Source organism: Entelurus aequoreus, linkage group LG09, assembly GCF_033978785.1.
Source record: "Entelurus aequoreus isolate RoL-2023_Sb linkage group LG09, RoL_Eaeq_v1.1, whole genome shotgun sequence".
In the NCBI taxonomy this organism is placed as follows: Eukaryota; Metazoa; Chordata; class Actinopteri; order Syngnathiformes; family Syngnathidae; genus Entelurus; species Entelurus aequoreus.
Window position 1 is genome coordinate 80,810,448 of NC_084739.1, and position 25,828 is coordinate 80,836,275.

General features: G+C 38.2%; 1 protein-coding gene across 2 annotated transcripts in view; it reads right to left on the reverse strand.

Annotated features, from left to right (window-relative positions):
• Window positions 1–223: 223 nt before the first annotated feature.
• LOC133657797 (uncharacterized) overlaps window positions 224–25,828 on the reverse strand; it is a 29,096-nt gene continuing 3,491 nt past the window's right edge. The window contains exons 1-7 of one of the 2 annotated variants that reach the window (XM_062059539.1): window positions 15,258–15,387; window positions 12,421–12,616; window positions 8,958–9,155; window positions 5,811–5,977; window positions 5,585–5,734; window positions 4,405–4,565; window positions 224–807 (exon numbers count right to left, since the gene is read on the reverse strand). In XM_062059539.1, coding sequence (XP_061915523.1) covers window positions 485–807; window positions 4,405–4,565; window positions 5,585–5,734; window positions 5,811–5,977; window positions 8,958–9,155; window positions 12,421–12,600 — 1,179 coding nt within the window. In that variant the 5' untranslated portion in view covers window positions 12,601–12,616; window positions 15,258–15,387 and the 3' untranslated portion in view covers window positions 224–484. Of the gene's footprint in view, window positions 808–4,404; window positions 4,566–5,584; window positions 5,735–5,810; window positions 5,978–8,957; window positions 9,156–12,420; window positions 12,617–15,257; window positions 15,388–25,828 lie in introns of those variants that run through there. The other variant, XM_062059538.1, reaches the window with a different exon arrangement.

Genomic DNA, 25,828 nt, shown 5'->3' on the forward strand with positions numbered 1-25,828 from the left:
TGGATGGATGGATAAAGTAGGGTTTTCTTTAACAAAAATGGTATAAAACGTTAAAAAAATAATAACTTAGAATCGACAGATCTGAAGTTGATCTAGAGATTAATGGGTTGAAAGAAAATCTATAAATTGGTAATTACAAAAAAAAACCTTTCAGGTCTCGGTGACCAAACTTGAGGGGAACCCTAAAGGTTAGAAAAAATATATTTATTGTATTGGTTTTGAAAATGAAAAATACCAATATGGCTACCACATGCTTTAATTTTTCAGTGTGCGGCCCTCAGTGGAAAAAGTTTGGACACCCCTGGTATAAAATAACACATTATTGTTGAAAACAGAGCATTTTGTATTGAAATGTGCCCACAACAGAAAAAAGCAGTCATGAATAAACATCTGCTGTCATAAAAATGATAGTATTTGGTCTGGAGTGGATGCAAACAAGTCATCAAGTGTCAGTTGGGCAAAGTATTATCATATTTTAGTAGTATTACAACTTTTGGGGTGTAATATTTGTTTCCACAATACTCAACTTCAAATCTTCATCTCTCTCGCTTCTTTCTGACGTCTGAGGTCCTTCATGTGTGCCCTCAGCGGGGACATCGGGGTCGGAGAGCGCCTCCTGGCCGCCACGCGCCTTAGAAGACGGACATAGGGGCGCGGTTCTGAGCACTCCCAGCTTGCGGCTGGCCTTGTCGAAGTAGTCCTGCAGCTGTGCCACGGGTCCTCCTTCGGAGAAGAGCTGCTCCACGTAGGCCTGGGAGTACTGATCCGAGGTGACCAGGTCCGGGTTAAAGGAGGTGGGCGCGGACGCTGTGGAAGTCCAGGTAAGAAATGTTGTGTTAAGTGCGTCAAGCGGCAGAGTTTAAGTTTGCAGGCAGCAGGGGGCGCAAGTGAGATAGAACCGCTGATTCTTTCATGTTTATACTTGACTATGCTGTTGCAAACTACAGAGAAAGGTTACAATTTTACTATTTATGATACAATATGTACACAGACGACTCGACACTTCAAATTTTGCCGCTTCACTCCATCAGGGTTGGAAAATATAGAATATTTATCATATTTATCAACACAATCGATTCACATCCAAATCGCAATTTTTCTTTATTTCGATTCTAAATCGATTCAGAATTTTTGAGAATCAATAAAAAATAACATATATATTTTTTTTAAGAATATATTTTTTATTCAAAACATAAACAACTATTATTGATATTATTATTAATATGGATAATACTGTTGCTTTTAAACATTTTTGGTTTTGCTTTTTTTAGCTTTATATTTTGTTTTCCAAATTTCTTTGTAAATTTTCATCCAAAGTATTGCAAAGCTTTAATTGGGTTAAAGTAGCTCCATTTTATTTAGATTGATCGACATTCTGTAATTTAAAAAAATATATATATAAAAAAAAAAAATGTTTTGAAAAATATGTTTTTTAGGCCAACACTGTGTGTAAAAGTCAGGTAAACAACAGGCGGCCTGCCGAACATCACCCAAGTAGGCTTAATGAAACTATTCAAACTCGGGTTGATCATGTATGCAACTGCCCCGAGCAAGTGCTCGAGTCATTGTTCCCTGTCGGACCTTTTAAGCGACGGACACAGTGTTCCAGACAAACAGCAACAATGGTAGTAATCCACACATTTAATCTTCAACACGAAACTTGGTCAGTAGAAATTGTGCATAAAACTATTTAGTTTGTTTTGTAATGAAATTGCTGACTTTGTGATGTATTTTGTATTCGTGGTCGTTATTTTTGTCTGAGTATAACTCTGGCGATCACAGCTCGTTTAATACATGTAGCGCTAAATTTGACCAATAGAGGGGGATAACGGCACACCTTAGCTTTAATTGTGATGAGTCATTGTGTGCAATGTTCGATTTGGATGTTGTTTCATTTCTATATGCATTAACATTTCTAGTTTATTGTGTGAATGTATTAACACTAAACCTATTTCATTCATGTAAAATACACAATGGACCTTATACTTTTGTAATGTTTATTTCATGTTTACATTTTCAGTCTTACAAACCTAAATGAAGGAGCGCCCCCTAGAGAGCCGCCAAAAAATATCTGTTTCTCAGCTGTGGTCCGTATGGGCCGTAGCTGTACTCAGTTGTAATACACTTTTCCACCACTTGGGGCAGAAATGATAATCTCAAACAAACAGAATAAATCTGGAGCTAAAGTCATAGTCATATGTACATTTCTTTATTGTAAATTATATATATATATACTATATATATGAGTCCTTTCTTTTGAAGAATATTTGATTAGGATTATTTTTTGTAATCAGCCTGACCTAAGCCTTGATAATAATCTTTGTTGTTCACACATGCTTTCATATCATTTGATAGGGTTGTAAACTGTAAGTAGAGTTCGATACAACTAGAAAATTCCCACGTACATTTTGACAGTCCTGCTATCTGTGCTGTGAACCTCTGGCCCGGTGTGACATGTCTGAAAACCCATGAATTTTAGGTTTATATGAATATAATTACAAAAAATGCTAGCATAAATTGTTAACATGCTAACAATTTATGCTAGCATTTTTGCTAATTATATTCATATAAACCTTTGCTAATTATGAATATAATTATAAAAAATGCTAGTATAAATTGTTAGCATGCTAACTTAGGAGAAGTTAACATGCTAACAATTTATACTAGCATTTTTGCTAATTATATTCATATAAACCTTTGCTAATTATGAATATAATTAGCAAAAATGCTAGCATAAATTGTTAGCATGCTAATTTAGGAGAAGTTAACATGCTAACAATTTATGATAGCATTTTTGCTAATTATATTACTATAAACCTAAAATTCATGCTAACTTAGGAGAAGTTAACATACTTTTAAGTTTATAGAAGTATCAACATCTATATCAAGGTTTAAAGGCCTACTGAAATGAAATGTTCTTATTTAAACGGTGATAGCAGGTCCATTCTATGTCATACTTGATCATTTTGCGATATTGCCATATTTTTGGTGAAAGGATTAAGTAGAGAACATCGACAATAAAGTTGGCAACTTTTGGTCGCTGATAAAAAAAAGCCTTGCCTGTACCGGAAGTAGCGTGACGTCACAGGTTGTGGAGCTCCTCACATCTGCACATTGTTTACAATCATGGCCACCAGCAGCGATAGCGATTTGGACCGAGAAAGCGACGATTACCCCATTAATTTGAGCGATGATGAAAGATTTGTGGATGAGGAAAGTGAGAGTGAAGGATTAGAGGGCAGTGGAAGCGATTCAGATAGGGACGATGCTGTGAGAGGCGGGTGGGACCTGATATTCAGCTGGGAATGACTAAAACAGTAAATAAACACAAGAAATATATATACTCTATTAGCCACAACACAACCAGGCTTATATTTAATTAATCCCGCATAACAAACACCTCCCCCCTCCCGTCCATATAACCCACCAATACAACTCAAACACCCGCACAACACACTCAATCCCACAGCCCAAAGTACCGTTCACCTCCGTAAAGTTCATACAGCACATATATTTCCCCAAAGTTACGTACGTGACATGCATATAGCGGCACGCACGTACGGGCAAGCGATCAAATGTTTGGAAGCCAAAGCTGCGTACTCACGGTAGCGCGTCTGCTATCCAACTCAAAGTCCTCCTGGTTGTGTTGCTGCAGCCGGCCGCTAATACACCGCTTCCCACCTACAGCTTTCTTCTTTGTTGTCTTCATTGTTCATTAAACAAATTGCAAAAGATTCACCAACACAGATGTCCAGGATACTGTGGAATTTTGCGATGAAAACAGACGACTTAATAGCTGGCCACAATGCTGTCCCAATATGTCCGCTACAATCCGTGACGTCACGCGCAAACGTCATCATACCGAGACGTTTTCAGCAGAATATTTCGCGGGAAATTTAAAATTGCACTTTACTAATCTAACCCGGCCGTATTGGCATGTGTTGCAATGTTAAGATTTCATCATTGATATATAAACTATCAGACTGCGTGGTCGCTAGTAGTGGCTTTCAGTAGGCCTTTAAACATATAACATTAGCTGAAAAGTGAACATAAAACGTCAGCATGGTGACATAAGAAAAGTTAATGTACTTCTCAGATGGCGCCAAGTATCAATGATTTTTAGGTTTATACTAATAAAATAAATAAAATATATATAAGAATATAAAAGATAAATATATATAAAAGAAGATAGCATACTTCTAAGAGGGTGGAAAGCATGTGAATGGGTGCTTGCATAGCAACAGGCCCATAATTATTGAATAAGATTAAACTCAAGAGTATGTACACAACGGTATTTTAATGTTGGTCATTATGGTGGTATTTAAGTGTTTTTTAAGGCGGTACTTGGTGAACAATGTTTGAGAACCACTGATTTCGTGGTTTTATCCCACCAGCCAACGTTACCTATCTCGGCCTGCAGGGCGGCGAGAGCGATGCTCACACTCTTTCCCGTCTCTCTGTCGGTGAGCGTGAGTCCCGTCATGGACCCTTCCTCGGGTCCCTCGCACGGCGTTGGGAGACCACCTCGACTTTTCACCACCGACACTGCCTTGGACTTATACCGCCTTGAAGGAACCAAAAAACAAAAACAGAATTTCACGTGGCAGGTTGACAGGAAGCAGCTGCAGTCGGTCGCATTACGTTAATAAACGCCGTGTCTCGTCAGTCACTCTGGACTAGGTGTGTTTAAATTAAGCTGTTGGTTTTTTTTTAATGACTTGTTTAAAAATATTTCAAGCATGGCTGCCACAACCAACAGGAAGTTGTTGACTTCAAGTTAAGACAGATGCGCTAATTAATGTTGATTTGTGCCTTTGCTGTCATATTTTTATAACAGGTTGACAGCTAGTTGTGTGCGTGTGTGTGTGTGTGTGTGTGTGTGTGTGTGTGTGTGTGTGTGTGTGTGTGTGTGTGTGTGTGTGTGTGTGTGTTCTGGCAATGCTTACTTTTACAAAACTGATGTAAAGTATCAAACAACAGAAGAATAAGTGATTCTTACATTTGAACAGAAGTGTAGATAGAACATGTTAAAAGAGAAAGTAAGCAGATATTAACAGTAAATGAACACATAGATTAATAATTAATTTTCTACCACTTGTCCTTAATAATGTTGACAAAATAATAGAATGATAAATGACACAATATGTTACTGCATATGTCAGCAGACTAATTAGGAGCCTTTGTTTGTTTACTTAATACTAAAAGACAAGTTGTCTAGTATGTTCACTATTTTATTTAAGGACTTAACTGCAATAAGAAACATATGCTTAATGTACCCTAAGATTTTTTGTTAAAATAAAGCCAATAATGCAATTTTTTTGTGGTCCCCTTTATTTAGAAAAGTACCGAAAAGTATCGAAATAATTGTAGTACCGGTACCAAAATATTGGTGTCGTTACAACACTAATCTGGCGTGTGTGTTTACTTTTGTTAATGTTAGCCTTTAGATTTGATTGTTTTTGTGTGGGCTGACTGATGAAAAATGATAATGTCATGAAGAACACATTTCCCGTGAGTGTAATGACCCAATACTTTTGCCCACATAGGACTGGTCAAGTCAAGGTGTTTAATGGGGGCCACGAACCTGTAGGCAGGAACCATCTGTGTCAGGTCCTCCTTGTATTGCTCCAGCACGGCTCTTGCCGCCAGGGGCTCTTGCTGCCCCTCCATGCCAGCCAGGTGCACCAGCATCTGGGTGTGGAACGCTGCCCCGCTGGCCCAGAACCGCAGAGACCTGCGGATCCGACAGCGTGTCTCAGGGGGATTGAAAAAAAAAACCCGACTGTTCTCGCTCACTATGTCGAGCCCACCTGGAGTCGCACTCCCCCCCCAGCAGGCAGGTCTTGAGCTGGGTCACCGTGAGGCTGAGCTGGCCCTCCAGTCTCAAGAAGTCCTGGACCAGTCGAGTCTTGTTGCTCAGGTTCATCCTGCAGCGCTTCAAGTACTCCTCCATCAGCTCCTGGAGCTCCCACACTCTCTGCGGGAGGGGACACTTTGTTATTGCCCCTTCAAAGCAGACAAAATGATGTCAGTAGATTTACGGTAAAATACTGTAAAACTACCACTTTTTTCATTCGCAGTAGTGCACTGTAAAGACGACAGTAGATTTTATAGAGAAAAAAAAACTTGCAGCTCAGTTACCGGAATTTTACTCTAAAAATAAAAGTGGTATCGTTTTCGTCCATTAACAGTAATGCACTGTAAAAATAACGACAGTAGGTTTTACAGTAAAAAAAAAACTGGCAGCTCAGTGGCTAGAATTTTACTGTAAAATTAATTATCATACTGTTCTTTAGATTTACAATAATGACAATAGATTTTACAGTTTTAAAAAAAACTGGTAGCACAGTCGTTAGAATTTTACTGTAGAAATAATAGCGGTCCAATTGTTTCCATGAACAACAATCCACAAAGAAACAAAGATTTTACAGTTAAAAAAAACTTGCAGCTGAGTCACCAGAATTTTACTGTAAAAATTTAAGTAGTATTGTTTTTTTCAATTTACAGTAATGCACTATAAAAACATTAGATTTTATGGTAAAAAAACAAAAACTGGCAGCTCAGTTGCCAGAATTTTACTGTGAAAATGATTATCATATTGTTCATTAGATTTACAGTAATGCACTGTTAAAAAAAATGACAGTAGATTTTACGGTAAAAAAAAAATGGTGGCGCAATCGTTTGAATTTTACTGTAAAAACAAGAGTGGTCCCTTTTTTCCCATTTTCAATAATCCACAAAGAAACAAACAACCGTAGAATTCACGATAAAAAATTTGCAGCTCAGTCACCGGAATTTTACTTTAAAAATAAAAGTATTAACGTTTTTCTTCAATTCACAGTAATGCACTGTAGAAACGACAGTAGATTTAATGGTAAAAAAAAAAAAGGCAGCTCAGTTGCCAGAATTTTACTATAAAAATGATTATCATACTGTTCATTAGATTAACAGTTTGATTTACAGATTTACATTGTTAAAAAAAAAAGACAATAGATTTTACGGTAAATAAATGGTAGCACAGTCGTTAGAATTTTACTGTAAAAATGACAGCGGTCCCATTGTTTCCATTAACAAGGAAGAAACAAAGACCATTTAAAAAAACTAAAAGTGGTATCGTTTTTTTTCCATATACAGTAATGCACTGTAAAAATGAGTACATTAAAAAAACTGACTGCTCAGTTGCGAGAATTTTACTATAAAAATAATTGTCGTTTTTTTCTTTAGATTTACAGTAATGCGCTGTAAAAAAAATAAAATGACAATAGATTTTACGTTTTTAACGTCGTTATAATTTTACTGTAAAAATAACAGTGGTCCCATTGTTCCCATGAACATAGTTAATGCACCTTTTAACTATCATTTTTAATCCACTTTTTATGATGTTGTTGCCCCTGTTGTTTTAATTGAATTGTTGTTTTAATTCACCTATGTTTTGTACAGCGCTTTGTGATTTTAAAAACTAACTGGTAGCTCAGTCGCAAAAATGTTATTGTAAAAATAACAGCTGTCCCGTTTTTTCCATTTACAGTAAGAAACAAAGCAACAAAGACTGAGATTTTACTGTAAAAAGATCTAGCAGCTCAGTTGTTAGAATTTTACTGTAAAAAATAAAAGTGGTCTCATTTTTTTCAATTTACAGTAATGCACTGTAGATTTTACGGTAACAAAACTGGTAGCTCAGTCATTAGAATTTTACTGTAGAAATGACACCTGTCCCGTTTTTTTCCATATACGATAATCCACAAAGAAACAAAGACCGTAGATTTTACGGTGAAAAACTTGCAGCTCAGTCACCAGAATTTTACTGTAAAAATAAGTGGTACCATTTTTCCATTTACAGTAATGCACTTTAAAAACGACAGTAGATTTTACTGTAAAAAAAACAACCTGGCAGCTCAGTTGCCAGAATTTTACCATAAAAATAATTGTCACACTCTTCTTTCAATTTACAGTATTGCACTGTAGATTTTGCGGTAAAATAACAGCGGTCCCGTTTTTTCCATTTACAGTAATGCACAAAGACTGTAAAAAACTAGCAGCTCAGTCACAAGAATGTTACTGTAAAACTAAGAGAGTATAATTTTTTTACAGTAATGCACTGTAAAAGCAACGACCATAGATTTTATGGATCAAAAAAACTGACAGCTCAGTTGCCAGACTTTTACTGTAAAATAATCAATTCACAGTAATACACTGTAAAAACAACAAGAGTGGACTTTACAGTAAAAAACTGGCAGCTCAGTTGCCAGACTTTTACTGTAAAATAAGACTGGTATCGTTTTTTTTCAATTCACAGTAATACATTGTAAAAACAACAAGAGTGGACTTTACAGTAAAAAACTGGCAGCTCAGTTGTAGAATTTTACCTAAAATAATTATTGTATTACTGTTCTTTAGATTTACATTAATGGACTGTAACAACAAGTGGTATAGTTTTTCCCATGAACAATAAAGCACAAAAAAACAAAGACAGTAGATTTTACTGTAAAAACAAACAAACTGGTAGCTTAGTTGCTAGAATTTTATTGTAAAAATAACAGCGGTACCATTTTTTCCATTAACAGTAATGCACAAAAAAAAAAAAATTATGTTAAAAAAAACTGGCAGCTGAGTTGCCAGAATTTTACCATAAAAACAATTGTCATATTGTTCTTTCATTTTATAGTAATGCACAAAAAAATAGTATTAATTAATAGTAGATTTTACAGTAAAAAACTGGCAGCTCAGTTACCAGAATTTTATTTTGAAAACAGTGGTACCGTTAATTATTAATTATTAATTAATGCACTGTGAAAACAACAGTACATTTTACAGTAAAAAAAAAAAACCTGCCAGCTCAGGCGCCAGAATTCTACCGTAAAAATAAAAGTGACACAATTTTATCATTTTATCAGTTCCATTTAAAAACCACCATAAATGTTACTGTAAAATTCTGACGTTTCTTTTTAACAGTGTACCTGGCGTGACGACGACCCCGACGCCTTCCCTTTCCCCCCGGCGGACGGCTGCTTGGACGACATGTAGACCAAGTCCATCACCATGGCGACCGCCAACCCCAGGAGGCCGGCCAGGCGCGGCTCATCTGAGAATGAAGACAGCCGTCCAATCAGATCCCTCAGGTAGGTGGGCGCCTTGTCGCTGATGTGGCCCTGCAGCTGGAGGACACATTTCAACACAAAGGGCTTTGATGGCGCTATCTGCAGGGCAAAATGAGTGTCCAGCAGAGGGCGCTGTCAACATTTTCCAGCAAGAAGATGCTTTGACAAGATTTTGTGTGCTTTGGTTTAAAAAAAAATTCGAGAGTCGAAATATTTGGGGGAAAAAAGCAATGTTTCCCATCATAAAATAATGTCCACACAGATAAAGTCGATAATATTAAAAACAATTCATAGAGAAAGAAACTCTTCAATGAGTCGAGATTACCTGTACCGTGTTGTAGGGTACGTTAGGGTGGGCAAATCAAGCGCTCCTTTTTCTCCCACGTTACCGTGCTGTCCTAAACGTCCCCATGAGCTTGTTGTATCAAACATGGCGTGGACCGTGTGTGACCTTTTCCACTGTTCTAGAGGAATCCTTTCCATGTGTTACATGCTCCAAATATTCTGCGGAAATTTTGCCAAGAGGTAAAATATATATATATATATATATATATATATATATATATATATATATATATATATATATATATATATATATATATATATATATATTTTTTTTTTTTTTTTTTTTAAATACATCGCGCTTCAACACATCAAGCCTCATCGGCCACCTAAAACAGCAGCACTGCTAGGAAGGTTTTCTGAAAGCTGCTGCAGCTTCCACGCCCCTAATGAGGACAAACTCAAATACCGGATTTTATGGACTATAGAGCGCACCGCTATATAAGCCACACCCACTAAATTTCCATATATTAGCCGCACCAGACTATAAGCCGCAGATATATAAGTTGTAAAATGAGTTATTTACACAGAAAGATTTAGTTTTGAATTTCCATACTTTAATTGTTTCCTTACGGTGTATGTAACACGGCAGTAAAACGGCTGATCAAACAAAACAGAAGTCATCGCCATGGACCCGCTAGCTGTGCAAGCTAGCTCTCTAATCAGCTAAACAGACTCAATAACTCCACGGTGATGTCTTGGAGAATTTACAAAAATGAAACGGTACAAAAAGAATGCCATTGTAAGTTAATAATACTAACACAGACTCTTGTAAACGTGCTAGCATATTAGCTAATGCTAACGACGCTAGCTTCATAACAATACCACAGCACGTACAAATATGCATGAAAACACTCCTACAGACATCACACACAGGACGGTTTAGTAAATAAGAATTTCTTTGTTATTTTGTAAAACTTATAAACGTTGCTTGGAGTGAAGAATTAGGAATGTATGCAAGTAGAAACGCTATGGACGGCGAGAAGACGAAACGGCACTTTGACTTCCGGTTGAAAGCACTAAATCAGGGGTGTCCAAACTTTTTCCACAAAGGGCCGCATGACGAAAAGTCAAAGTATGCGGCGGCCATTTTGATATTTTGCAAAAAAATAATGTTATGAAAACAGACATATCATGTACAGACAGATTATATATATTCATAGTGCCAGCTTTGTGTTATTGATGACAAAGTGTAATATGATTAGTTATTAAAGGACTCTCTAATGCATACTTGCCAACCCTCCCGATTTTCCCCGGGAGACTCCCGAATTTCAGTGCCCCTCCCGAAAATCTCCCAGGGCGACCATTAAATGGTAAATGGTAAATGGTTGTACTTGTATAGCGCTTTTCTACCCCTTTTTAAGGAGCCCAAAGCGTATTGACAGTATTTCCACATTCACACACAGATTCACACACTGATGGCGGGAGCTGCCATGCAAGGCGCTAACCAGGACCCATCAGGAGCAAGGGTGAAGTGTCTTGCCCAAGGACACCAACGGTCGTGACTAGGATGGTAGAAGGTGGGGATTGAACCCCAGTAACCAGCAACCCTCCGATTGCTGGCACGGCCACTCTCCCAACTTCGCCACTTCTCCCGAATTTCTCCCGATTTCCACCCGGACAACAATATTGGGGGCGTGCCTTGAAGGCACTGCCTTTAGCGTCCTCTACAACCTGTCGTCACGTCCGCTTTTCCTCCATACAAACAGCGTGCCGGCCCAGTCACATAATATACGGTATGCGGCTTTAACACACACACAAGTGAATGCAAGCATACTTGATCAACAGCCATACAGGTCACACTGAGGGTGTCCATATAAACAACTTTAACACTGTTACAAATATGCGCCACACTGTGAACCCACACCAAACAAGAATGACAAACACATTTCGGGAGAACATGCACATTGTAACACAACATAAACACAACAGAACAAATACCCAGAACCCCTTGCAGCACTAACTCTTCCGGGACACTACAATATACACCCCCCGCTACCACCAACCACCCCACCCCCCATCTCCCGAATTCGGAGGTCCCAAGGTTGGCAAGTATGCTCCAAAGTGTGGCCAGGGGGCCATTTGGGGACTCAAGCTCGAGTTTTGTTTGCCCACAAACATATTGGCGTAGAAAAACAACAGTAAAAATGTAATAAAAAGGGCAGAAAGACAAAATGTAATAAGAAAAAGCTGACATTTTGATACTACTACTAATACAATTTGTCTCTTATAACACAAAGCTGACACTAAGTGTTGATATACAGTATATAGTCCTTTGGTTGACTTACTACTTTTGTAGGGAACTGACAAACAGTTTTGCTTTTGTTGCTTTTATTTTTAGCATGGCACATCAAACCTTATCAATGGTTTGTCTGTTTGTTAGCAACGTAGCTCAAAAAGTTATCGGAGGATTTTGATGAAACGTTCAGGAAATGTCAGAAATGAAATTTGGCTGTACTTGTGCAATGTCAATAAAGAGCAAAGATAAGGAGATAGATTTTGGAAGTGATCCGGATTACCTTCTAGATTCAGGATTTCTTAAGAGGACTCTTTACTATTGAGAGACAGGCTTGCACTCTCTAAGTGCTTTTCTAGTCATTTATTATTTTTTAAATGTATTTTCTTGGCATTTCGATTTGGTCCCAGTCAATTTCTGAGGGAACTGACATTTATAATTTTGCTTTTATTGCTTTTATTTTTAGCATAGTTGTTTTTCAATGGAACAAAAGTGCACCTCATGCGAAACAAGTGATTTAATTTTGCCTCATTCCAAACACTTAAACGAACAAAATGATTGGACTTTTTCTGTCAGAAAAGCAGCGATGTCCTGACATTGCCTCAAAGTCCTCACTGAGCACATTGCCCACAGCCACTAGGGGGGGATGTTTGCATTGTATTCTGACATTATTATGATGTATATTTTCACTAAATAGATTTTTTGAACTGACATGTTTTTTTTCCAGTTTCAGATCTGGTTTACCTGCAGTAGTTCTTCCTGTAGGCGAGACCTGGAGTCCTCGTCCTGACTGGTGAGCAGCAGAGGGTGCACCACACCGAGGTCAGGTATGGCTCCGCCCTCTAGCATCCTCTGGTAGAGGAGCGAGCCAACGGCCTGTTTGACCTTGGAGAGGTCTTCTTCTGATGACAGCAGCTGGCCCATGTCGTTTATGGGTCATCTAAGAAGAAGATGCAGATGTTTGGCTTCAAAACTGTCATCAGAAAAACGGCTGCATTACGTTCCAAACTGTATTCTCGAAGCATTGAATCGATCGCAGCTGGACTGGTCAGGTTTCAGGCTTCATCAGTTCAAGCTCAAAAACTACATAGGACAGGTCTCGTCTAAGGGGATGGTAAAGGATCCAAAGTACCGTCAATTCCAGGCTACAGAGCGTCCCGGTGTTAAAGCCGCACCAACCACATTTTAGAAGAAATAAATATGTTTGCATATATTAGCCGCACCGGACTATAAGCCGCAGATATATACCGGTACAAAATATTTTGTAAATGTGTATTTACATACCTTAATTGTTTCCAAACGGCAAACAAGGCAGTAAAACAGCTGATCGAACAAAACAGAAGTCATCGTCATGGACCCACCAGCTTCGCAAGCTAACTCTCCAATCAGCTAAACCAACTCAATAAAACCACAATGACATTTTGGTCAAATTATTAAACTGAAAAAGAATGCCACTATAAGCACTCGTAAATGTGTTAGCATATTCGCTAATACTATGATTATATTATGATAGCATGCACTTGGGACGGCGTGGCGCGGTTGGGAGAGTGGCCGTGCCTGCAACCTAAGGGTTCCTGGTTCAATCCCCACCTTCAACCAACCTTGTCACGTCCGTTGTGTCCTAGAGCAAGACACTTCACTCTTACTCCTGATGGGTCGTGGTAAGCGCCTTGCATTGCAGCTCCCACCATCAGTGTGTGGATGTGTGTGTGAATGGGTGAATGTGGAAATAGTGTCAAAACGCTTTGAGTACTTTGAAGGTAGAAAAGCGCTATACAAGTATAACCCATTTACCATTTTGTGGTTTAAAAAAAAATTAAAAATATTTTTATGAATCGCGATTCTTATTCGTAACAATTCTTAATCGATTAAAAAAATCTAAAATCCATGTATTAATTTTTTTGTGTAGTTAATCATAGAACTGGCATCCAATGTTAATAAAAAAGTATTTTGAATTGAGAATCGATTCTGAATAGAATTGCTATGCCCAAAAATGTAATTGTGTTGTGCCCAAAAATTCACAGCCCTAGCACGTATAAATGTGCATGAAAACACTCCTACAAACATCACACATGGGACGGTTTAGTAAGTATGAATTGTTTTAGTTATATTGTAAAACTAAAACGTTGCTTGAAGTGACAAACGAGATTTCTCTATAGAATCTCCTCTCTGGTCAACAAAAGCACCATGAGGATTCTGGCGGGAACTCTCGTTCAACCCTTTTTCCATTACGCATGCACCTCCTGGTACCCTAGCACCTCCAAAACCCTCAAATCTAAACTACAAACATCCCAGAACAAGCTAGTCAGGTTACTTCTAGACCTCCACCCCAGATCCCACCTCACTCCTACCCACTTCTCTAAAGTGGGCTGGCTCAAGGTGGAGGACAGAGTTAAACAACTTGCACTGAGCCTAGTCTATAAAATCCACTACACCTCCCTGATACCGAAGTACATGTCAAACTACTTCCTTAACGTAAATGACCGCCATAACCACAACACCAGGGGGAGCTCCACTAACCACGTTAAACCCAGATTCTGATCTAACAAAGGTCTTAACTCATTCTCTTTCTATGCCACATCAATGTGGAATGCGCTCCCAACAGGTATAAAAGAAAGGACATCTCTATCCTCCTTCAAAACCGCACTAAAAGAACACCTCCAGGCAGCTACAACCCTAAACTAACACCCTCCCCAGATTGTTAATAATCAAATGCAAACAATCAAATGTAGATACTTTTTCTTATGCCTTCTGTTATCTCTCTCTCTCTCTCTCTCTCTCTCTCTCTCTCTATGTCCACTACTTGCTGTACATATCCCACCAAGTCAGACCTACACTGTTTCAATATCCATTTCTCTGTTGTCAATTGTTGATGACGGATGATAACAACCAAACCTAACCCCTGCCCCCCTCCACACCCCGGATTGTAAATAATGTAAATAATTCAATGTATATACCCTGATGATTATCTTGTGTGATGACTGTATTATGATGATAGTATATATCTGATAGTATATATCTGTATCATGAATCAATTTAAGTGGACCCCGACTTAAACAAGTTGAAAAACTTATTCGGGTGTTACCATTTAGTGGTCAATTGTACGGAATATGTACTTCACTGTGCAACCTACTAATAAAAGTCTCAATCAATCAATCAATGAAGAATCCTTTCGAGCAAGAAACGCTATGGACGGTTTTACTTCCGGTTCAAGGCATTAAAACAGGAAGCGCATTTTCAACAATAACAAACCATTTCAGTGTCTGTTGAAAACTATTTGTTGAATACAAAACGTGGCAGTTAGAGAAGAAAAAAATCCATAAATTATCCGCACCGTTTTAAGAGCCGCAAGCGTAAGAAAAAGTAGAGGCTCGTAGTCCAAAAAAAACTATATCCATCCTCTCAGGTACAGACATGCTCCGGCAAGAATGGTTCAGCTCTTTTGTGGTGCAAAACGACAACAGATCTTAACCCGTCGCTGAACCCTGCACCGTCCCCTCAGACTACAGCTGTCCTATCCTATCTTTAGATTTGACGCTAACGCTGCAGCATTGCTGTCGCGTTTTACGTTACTTTCTCACCCAGCTGGCTCATTTTTTTTCTTCCCCCAAGACAAGCGAGCTGCAGAAAGGAGCTGAGCCGTGCAGACCTCCCCCAGTCACGGGGACCAGGACCTGCACATCAACAGGGACCCATAAGACCAACTTCTGTCTCCTTTAAAGAGCTTTAAGCAAATGCAACTAATCTTCCTTCTGTGAAGTGTGCATGTCGGGAGGCGGGGGGGGGGGGGGGGGGGGGTTAGCCACAGGCACCTAGGGAGTGAAAGTAATAGCTGCAAAGTCTTTAAACACTGATAAATAGGCCAAGGGCTTCTATTTAGCTAAATGGAACAGCGGTGGACTTGGTGATGGTGTGATGCTGACTTTTTTTAACTAGATTAAATATGGGGCAAGTGGGGGCATCTTGTTAAAGATGTGCTTTGTTATCTGGGACAAGAGCTTGCGCACCTGTCAGGCGGGGAGACGTTACGGAACGCTTCTCGACTGCGACTCATGTCGCAATGGCTAAAAACCTGACTGGAATTTGGGCGTGCGTCAGCTGGGGATCATGCACAGAATTCTTAACGTCCCGAATGACAGCGTCCTCTGCAGTGGACATTTGTGTTTCGCACAAGGGGGCTAGAAATCAAAAGTCCACTGCAGAACGAAGTGGTGCTTACGTTCCTATGACTCGCAAAACCACATCGAAAGTAGCACGCCACGTTACGTCAAACCTATTGGCAACGGCGTTGTGATGTACATAAAGGTAAGTACCGCAAATTCCCGACTATGAGCCGATACTTTTTTCCTACACTACTGTTCAAAAGTTTGGGGTCACATGTAAATGTCCTTATTTTTGAAGGAAAAGCACTGTACTTTTTAATGAAGATAACTTTAAACTAGTCTTAACTTTAAAGAAATACACTCTATACATTGCTAATGTGGTAAATGACTATTCTAACTGCAAATGTCTGCTTTTTGGTGCAATATCTACATAGGTGTATAGAGGCCCATTTCCAGCAACTATCACTCCAGTGTTCTAATGGTACAATGTGTCTGCTCATTGGCTCAGAAGGCTAATTGATGATTAGAAAACCCTTGTGCAATCATGTTCACACATCTGAAAACAGTTTAGCTCGTTACAGAAGCTACAAAACTGACCTTCCTTTGAGCAGATTGAGTTTCTGGAGCATCACATTTGTGGGGTCAATTAAACGCTCAAAATGGCCAGAAAAAGAGAACTTTCATCTGAAACTCGACAGTCTATTCTTGTTCTTAGAAATGAAGGCTATTCCACAAAATTGTTTGGGTGACCCCAAACTTTTAAACGGTAGTGTACACTTTGGACCCTGCGGCTTATAAAACGGTGCAGCTGATTTATGGATTTTGTTTGATAATGTTTTGTGTTCAATAGTTTTCATTAAACCCAAGCAGAGACACTTGAATGGGGTTTTATTGTTGGTGCTATGGCGCCATCTTTTGGACGAACTTGCTCACTGGAGGTGCTGCTGGTTAAAAATGTACTTCCTGTTTTATTGCCCTGGACCGGAAGTATAATTGTCCATAGCGTTCCTGTCTGATTCTTCATTCATCACTCCAAGCAACGTTTTAGGTTTACAACATAACTAAAACTATTCATACTTAATAAACCGTCCCATTTGTGATGTCTGCAGGAGTGTTTTTATTTATATTTGTACGTGCTTGTAGAGGTTGCCCTCTAGTGTGTTTTTCGGACCACCACACACTGCCAGGGGAGCCCGGAATTCAGGGTACAACACTGTTTTATTTTTCATAAATGTCCAGAGGCTTTTGCTTTCCAGCAAACTGTCTTTCTCTCCTGCTTCCGCTCAGCAGCCCCTCCAACTCCAACTACTTGTCTCATCCCGGCTGCTGCTAATAAAGGCGACAGGTGATTAGATAACAAGGCCTATCCTGGCACACCCCGTTCGGCGGCAGACCCGCAGGCCACGCCCCCCTCCACAGTGCTATTGTAATGTAATGAAGCCAGCGTTGTTAGCATCAGCTTATATGCCAACACGTTTACGAGTGTCTGTGTTGATATTATTAACTTACAATGGCATTCTTTTTGTATTGTTTCAGATTCGTAAATTCACCAAGACGTCAGCGTGGAGTTATTGAGTCTGTTTAGCTGATTGGAGAGCTAGCTTGCCAACTAGTGGGTCCATGATGATGACTTCTGTTTTGTTTGATCAGCTGTTTTACTGCCGTGTTACAAACACCCTTCGGAAACAATTAAGGTATGTAAATAAACATTTACAGAATATTTCTGTGTAAATAACACATTTCACAATGTATATATCCGCGGCTTCTAGTCCGGTGCGGCAAATATATGGAAAAATATTTTTTTCTTCTAAAATTCAGTGGGTGTGGCTTATATACTGGTGCGCTCTATAAAAATATGGTAATTAGATTACTTGTTACATATAAAAGTTCCAAACACTGCTCCCAACACAGCCTGGAAGAGTTAATGGAAGTTGTATTATGGCCACAGCTTGACACAGGAACAGACCAATTTCAAAAATGCTTTTAAAAATTCAAACAAGAGAGCGATACGGGTACTCGACACGCCCGAGGCCATGGATCCATCACGCTACGCCCGCCTGTTGATGTGTCACTCATGTCAGATGGACGCCTGCTTCTTCATCTTTCTCTGACTCACTGCTGACACGCTTCACACTCCTCGACCAGCAAATGAATATTTCACTGCGCACACACACACACACACACACACACACACACACACACACACACACACACACACACACACACACACACACACACACACACACACACACACACACACACTCTTTCATACTCTCACTGCCTCTTACTTTTTCTCACGTCTTTGTAAAGGTCTCTTTTGCATCGCAGTTGTAAGATGAGAATGAGAAATTCAAATGGAGGCCATGAAAAGATGTGGAGGAAGAAAAAGGGGGAGTCAGGTAGCGATCGGGAGGAAAGGAGACGATAAAGAAGACGAGAATGAGGCCAGACGCTTTAATCCCAATGTTTACTTCTTACAGCGGTGTAAGACTAAAAGAAGAATACAACATTTTGACCTCAAACTGACCTTTTAAGTTGTCTCAGTCTCAAAATGTACTTGCAGGGAATTTAAAACGCTATTGGTCTTGATGAGTTCTCTCTCTCTCACACACACACCCACACCCCTGCTACAGTTTGCTACCCACAAGGGGAATAAATCCTTATTAAACCCTGTGGCAGGAATAAAAGCCTCCACACTATTATTTCCCCCAAAATGTAGACTGGAGGTCTGTGTGGAAGATACAGCGGTTGAAATCAGATCTAAAATTGGTTTTCAGGTGAAGTTTTTTAATAATTGGAATCATCTTTCCTACATAGTTCGGCTTCCAAGTTGAGCGAGTCACGCTTTGGACACACTTATCTCTACAGTGACTTTGATCCATTTTTGTCCTCAAAATTCAAAATTCTACACACAATACCCCATAATAACAATGAAAAAATGTTTTAGTTTTTTTTCGAAATGTTTGCAAATTTATAAAAAATTACGTATTCACAGCGCTTTACTTTTTCTACATTTTGTTACATTACAGCCTTATTCCAAAATATAATTAATCCATTTTTGTCCTCAAAATTCTACACACAATACCCCATAATAACAATGCAAAAATGTTTTTTTATTTTTGCAAATTTATTAAAAATAAAGTATTCACAGCGCTTCACTTTTCCTACATTTTGTTATGTTACAGCCTTATTCCAAAATTGAGTAAATCCATTTTTGTCCTCAAAATTATAAACACAGTACTCCATAAAAACAATGCGAAAATGTTTGGGGGTTTTTTTAGAAATTTTTGCAAATTTTTTTTTTTTTTTTTTTAAGTATTCACAATGCTTCACTTTTTCTACATTTGGTTATGTTACAGCCTTATTCCAAAATAGAATAAACCCATTTTTGTCCACAAAATTCTACACACAATATCGCATAATAACAATGCAAAGACGTTTTTGTTTTTTTATGTTTGCGAATTTATTAAAAATAAAGTATTCACAGGGCTTCACTTTTTCTACATTTTGTTATGTTACAGCCCTATTCAAAAAAAGAACAAATAAATTGTTGTCCTCAAAATTCTACACACAATACCCCACATAATAACAATGCAAACATTTTTTGTTTTTTTAGACATTTTGGCAAATTTATTAAAAAAATAAGTATTCACATCGCTTCACTTTTTCTTCATTTTGTTGTTACGTCCTTATTCCAAAATACAATAAATCCATTTTTGTCCTCAAAATTCTACACAAAATACCCTGTAATAAGAATGCGAAAATGTTTTTTTTTAGAAATGTTTGCAAATGTATTAAAATTTAAGTATTCACAGCCTTTGCTCAATACTTTGTCGACGCACCTTTGGCGGCACTTACAGCCTCAAGTCTTTTTGAACACGATGCCACAAGCTTGGCACACCTATCTTTTGGCAGTTTCAATATTCGTCTTTGCAGCACCTCTCAAGCTCCATCAGGTTGGATGGGAAGTGCTGGTTTTCATCTAAGATGTCTCTGTACATTGCTGTATGTACAGACTTGTAGATGGGTTTTTTTCCCCCACCTTCTACCTTCCTAGTCACGTCCGTTGTGTCCTTGGGCAAGACACTTCACCCTTTGCCTCTGATGGTTGCTGGTTAGCGCCTTGCATGGCAGCTCCCGCCATCAGTGTGTGAATGTGTGTGTGAATGGGTGAATGTGGAAATAGTGTCAAAGCGCTTTGAGTACCTTGAAGGTAGAAAAGCGCTATACAAGTATAACCCATTTATCATTATCATTTATTTTTTACTCTTTTAGCTGCGCATATGCTAACATTAGCCCTGCTATAACATCACAACTGACTGTAAAATGTGCATCTTTTGTAGTACATTCTGTAGTAGGGTCTCTTACATTAGGGTTGTCCAAACTTATTGACTTGGGGGCCGCATTCGGCTAAAAATTTTTGGCCGAGAGCCGAAAGCATGTACAGTATATATATATATATATCTCCATTATATTGGATATATACCGTATTTTTCCGACTATAAGTCGCAGTTTTTTTCATAGTTTGGCCGGGGGTGCGACTTATACTCAGGAGCAACTTATGTGTGAAATGATTAACACATTACCGTAAAATATCAAATAATATTATTTAGCTCATTCACGTAAGAGACTAGACGTATAAGATTTCATGGGATTTAGTGATTAGGAGTGACAGAATGTTTGGTAAACGTATAGCATGTTCTATATGTTATAGTTATTTGAATGACTCTTACCATAATATGTTACGTTAACATACCAGGCACGTTCTCAGTTGGTTATTTATGCCTCATATAACGTACACTTATTCAGCCTGTTGTTCACTATTCTTTATTTATTTTAAATTGCCTTTCAAATGTCTATTCTTGGTGTTGGGTTTTATCAAATAAATTCCCCAAGAAAATGCGACTTATACTCCAGTGCGACTTATATGTTTTTTCCTTCTTTATTATGCATTTTCGGCTGGTGCGACTTATACTCCGGAGCGACTTATACTCCGAAAAATACGGTAATTGGTTATTAAGAGTATGTGAAGGTTCGACTCCTACTTTGTTTACTTCTGTGATGAACACTTTAAAGTTAAACATGGATAAGTGCAGAGCGTTTGGCATTTTTTCCCATCATGCATTCTAATGTTTTAAATGGGTTTAATTTTTATTTTGTTTTTTATGGTGCGTTGACGTTTTTGATCAAATCCACAACGTTCAGTGAGCACATTATGTGTGACCATGCGTGCTGACATTTTGTGTTGGTTGTAATTAGATTATTTTTTTCCGCCATGACCGGGGAAGGTTGTTTGGAATGGGTCATACAAGTAAATGCTGTGTTTCCTCCAACGCACAATTCACGGTCATTGACCTGATTTGCTCACGTTGTCTACAATATGGCGACACAATTACAACCATAACGCTGCCAGATATTTGGATTTAATTAGAATACGTCCCGTGCGGGGGGGCCGGAGTACTTATTTAACTCATAACGTCTCCCGTGTCTTACACACACACACTAAAATTAATGCAATAGTAAATAAATCCGAAGTTACTCACCAGTTACTCATTACTTGAGTAGTTTTTTCCCTGAACACTTACTTTTACTCAAACATTTGACTTTGACTTGATTCATATTACTCCAAAGCAATGATAGTTGAATTCAAGTGCAATCAATCAATCAATCAATCAATGTTTATTTATATAGCCCTAAATCACAAGTGTCTCAAAGGGCAATGTTTGGCTCCTCTAGCCACCTCTGTTAAAAAGCCAAATACCAAAATAAAACATGTGAAGTGCCGCGCGACATCATTAACCGCTTTAAAGGTTACACCAAATCGCACGACTTTTGTGAGCATTCATCTTGTGAAAATCAAGTCATTTGATTAAAAATGTCACATGCTTCCACCTCCCCTTCAAATATGCAAATGTTGTGGGTGATATTATAATCCCCTCCCCCCGCCTCGCATTTCAGTGCCATGAAAGGTCTAAAGTAGTTGTCATGTGCATCTGTGAGATGGATGGTGATTGCAAGGACCCTGAAAGCCCACATTTTTTTAAACAAGACGAATGCTTTAGTTCCTTCTTTGTGTCCCCGCCGTTCACTCTGACAACTTTCATCAGGCCGTAATATTAAACGTGTCCATGCAGAACGCCGGTATTAATTCTCCTTTTCAGCTGCTGCCACTTGCAATAATTAGGCCTGCTGCTGCTAAGTGGACGTAACAGCCTCGCAAAATGGATGCCGTCTGATACACATGCCACTCGGTGACGTATGGCTTTGTATGAAACTTGCCTTTTGTCCTCTTGCCACTCATTCATGCAAAAAAAAACAATAGAACGCATGGACCGAGGAGGAAGATGTGAGGACAGGAAACTATTAAATAGATTAAAAGTGAGGCGTGCTGTTATGCAACTCCATTATGTTGGACAGGGCTGAGAGAGTAATTACAATTGGAGATGTTGTAGTGAAGTGTGATAGCCCATATTAATATCAGATATGGGTCTGATATCAGCAAAAAAAAATTATTAAAAGAAAAACTTGCACCTAAAATGTCCGATACAAGCAGTCCTGTAGCATGTTTGCTACTACTTTCTTGTATTTTAGTCATTTACAAAAGGTAAACTTGGACGGCTATCGGCTACTGGGAGCTAGCAGCTACACAACAGCTAAGCACACAAGCGTAATAAGTAGGGATGTCCGATAATGGCTTTTTGCCGATATCCGATATTCCGATATTGTCCAACTCTTAATTACCGATACAATATCAACCGATACCGATATCAACCGATACCAATATATACAGTCGTGGAATTAACACATTATTATGCCTAATTTGGACAACCAGGTATGGTGAAGATAAGGTCCTTTATAAAAAAATTAATAAAATAACATAAATAAATTAAAAACATTTTCTTGAATAAAAAATAAAGTAAAACAATATAAAAACAGTTACATAGAAACTAGTAATTAATGAAAATGAGTAAAATTAACTGTTAAAGGTTAGTACTATTAGTGGAGCAGCAGCACGCACAATCATGTGTGCTTACGGACTGTATCCCTTGCAGACTGTATTGATATATATTGATGTATAATGTAGGAAGCAGAATATTAATAACAGAAAGAAACAACCCTTTTGTGTGAATGAGTGTGAATGGGGGAGGGAGGTTTTTTGGCTTGGTGTACTAATTGTAAGTGTATCTTGTGTTTTTATATGTTGATTTAGTAAAAAAAAAAAAAAAAAATTTAAAAACAATACTGATAATAAAAAAAACGATACCGATAATTTCCGATATTACATTTTAAAGCATTTATTGGCCGACAATATCGGCAGGCCGATTTTATCGGACATCTCTAGTAATAAGTGTCCTTTATTGAACAATATTGCAGTGTAAAACAGCACATTTGTCAATACAAGCAATTATTAAATAATTATAGTTGCATATTACTTACTAGGGTTGCAAAGGGGTGGAAAGTTTCGGGAAGTTTGGAAATTTTTACAATTTTTTTGATTATTCAAAGTTGGACACCGTCCAACTTATTCTGTAGAATAAGATGAGAAGCTTGTAAAACACTAATGCAATGCCACACACAAATATAAATAGTAGAGATTTCCGATAATGGCTTTTTTGCCGATATCCGATATTCCGATATTGTCCAACTCTTAATTACCGATACCGATATCAACCGATACCGATATATACAGTTGTGGAATTAACACATTATTGTGCCTAATTTTGGGAATTAACACATTATTGTGCCTAATTTTGTTGTGATGCCCCGCTGGATGCATTAAACAATGTAACAAGGTTTTCCAAAATAACTTCAACTCAAGTTATGAAAAAAAGTGCCAATATGGCACTGCCATATTTATTATTGAAGTCACAAAGTGCATTATTTTTTTTAACGTGCCTCAAAACAGCAGCTTGGAATTTGGGACATGCTCTCCCTGAGAGAGCATTAGGAGGTTGAGGCGGGGGGGGGCGGGTTGAGGTGAGGGGGTGTGGTGTAGCGGGGCGGGGGGTGTATATTGTAGCGTCCCGGAAGAGTTAGTGCTGCAAGGGGTTCTGGGTATTTGTTCTGTTGTGTTTATGTTGTGTTACGGTGCGGATGTTCTCCCGAAATGTGTTTGTCATTCTTGTTTGGTGTGGGTTCACAGTGTGGCGCATATTTGTAACAGTATTAAAGTTGTTTATACGGTCACCCTCAGTGTGACCTGTATGGCTGTTGATCAAGTATGCTTTGCATTCACTTGTGAATGTGTCAAAAGCCGTAGATATTGTGTGACTGGGCTGGCACGCATAGGCAGTGCCTTCAAGGTTTATTGGCGCTCTGTACTTCTCCCTACGTCCGTGTGCACAGCGGCGTTTAAAAAGTCATACATTTTACTTTTTGAGACCGATACCGATAATTTATCGGCCGATACTATCGGCAGTCCAATATTATTATTGGAGTAGTCTTTAAAAATATTTCACTGATGGACAAATGAATAGAAATAGGCCAGATGAATAAATTAACACTCAATCAGCATGCTAAATGAAACTATAACCTACATTCCTGTATGACAACAGACTGGCTAGCAGAACAGAAGGCAGAGGAAACTACACATTTTGATTTAGTATTTGCTAGTTGAACTTTACAGATCACAAAAAAAGGTAAATTTGTTAGCATAAATGAATGGGATTAAACATAGAGAAAATTAGCATCACAGCTAACGGAGAAATAGTTTCGGTTCATTATGAGACTGTGGTGGTACATAAACCTAGCTAGCTAGAGATATTGGCCCCAAAATCATTTAACAAGTCCAGGAACAGCTAGCTAGCTAGCTTGAGTAGAAGTCTGCTGGAGTAGTCTACAGTCAAACAGTAACAAGCAATTACACCTTCATTAAACTTAAATACCACAGATCAAATATATTTACCCCAGTAATATCATCAAAACTTACCTGACTGGATGAAGTCCTTGGGCTCAAATACTAGTGTGGCCTCAATAGCCCTGCTGTAGTGTGTAGCATGCTTGGAATTATCTGGGCATGTGATGGAGGAATGCACAGTGCAGGGTTGAAATTCAACCAAATTGCATTAAATCAGGTTGTCTTAGGTAATAACCATGCTGCAAGATCTAGCATGTAGCATGCAATGTTTATTCCCATTAATTCCCATTAATTCCCATTAATTCCCATGGAAAGTTTCCAACTTTGAATATTCCCGGAATTTTTCAACCCTATTACTTACACACACTAAGTCTCCATTCAACTTACTGCATCATGAATTTAATTAACTATTGTGGCCACTAGGTGTCCACTTCAACTCGAAGACAGCGTTGAGTCTAATCCAGACAGTTCATAATAAACAGTTCTCTGTTTAATTAATTGCACTTGATCAAACCTTTCCTAACATTCCACACTACAAAATAATAAAAATATGTAAGATTCCTACTGATATTGTTTCGGATTAATATCAGTATCTAGGCTCCGATATCGTATCGGAAGTGAAAAAGGACACCATTAATTTATTTATGTTTTAATTTTTTCAAAGAGTATCAAGAAGGGCTGGACTATTATGGTAATAATAGTAATCATAATTATTTTTGATTGATAGTGAAATCATGGTTAATAACCCGATTATCAATTAATTTGAATTTTTTTTTTACTGTACCAAAACTCAACTTTAAATATAAATTAAAAGAACAACGGATTCAAATTAGTGACAAATAAACAACAACAATAATAATAATATTAGTAAAATCAATAAACTAAAAATATCAACAGCAATATAGTAAAACAATAAAATTCAGTTTTCTATTTTACATTTTTTTAATTTAGTTTTTTACCTTTTACAATTATTTTACCACCATAGATTGTGTGCTTTTTGTGTCATTAATCAAGTGTAACTAAATGCACAAATCCTCATTTATTGGTGCGATACATCTTCGGAAAAATTTTGACCAATATTTTCAGTCAAAGCATAATATTTTTTGTGAATGTGCTTTGCAATTGGCTTATGTAAGATACTTTTTTTGAAACATTTATATTGTTAGCACAGCACAGTCAGACCGGATGTGGT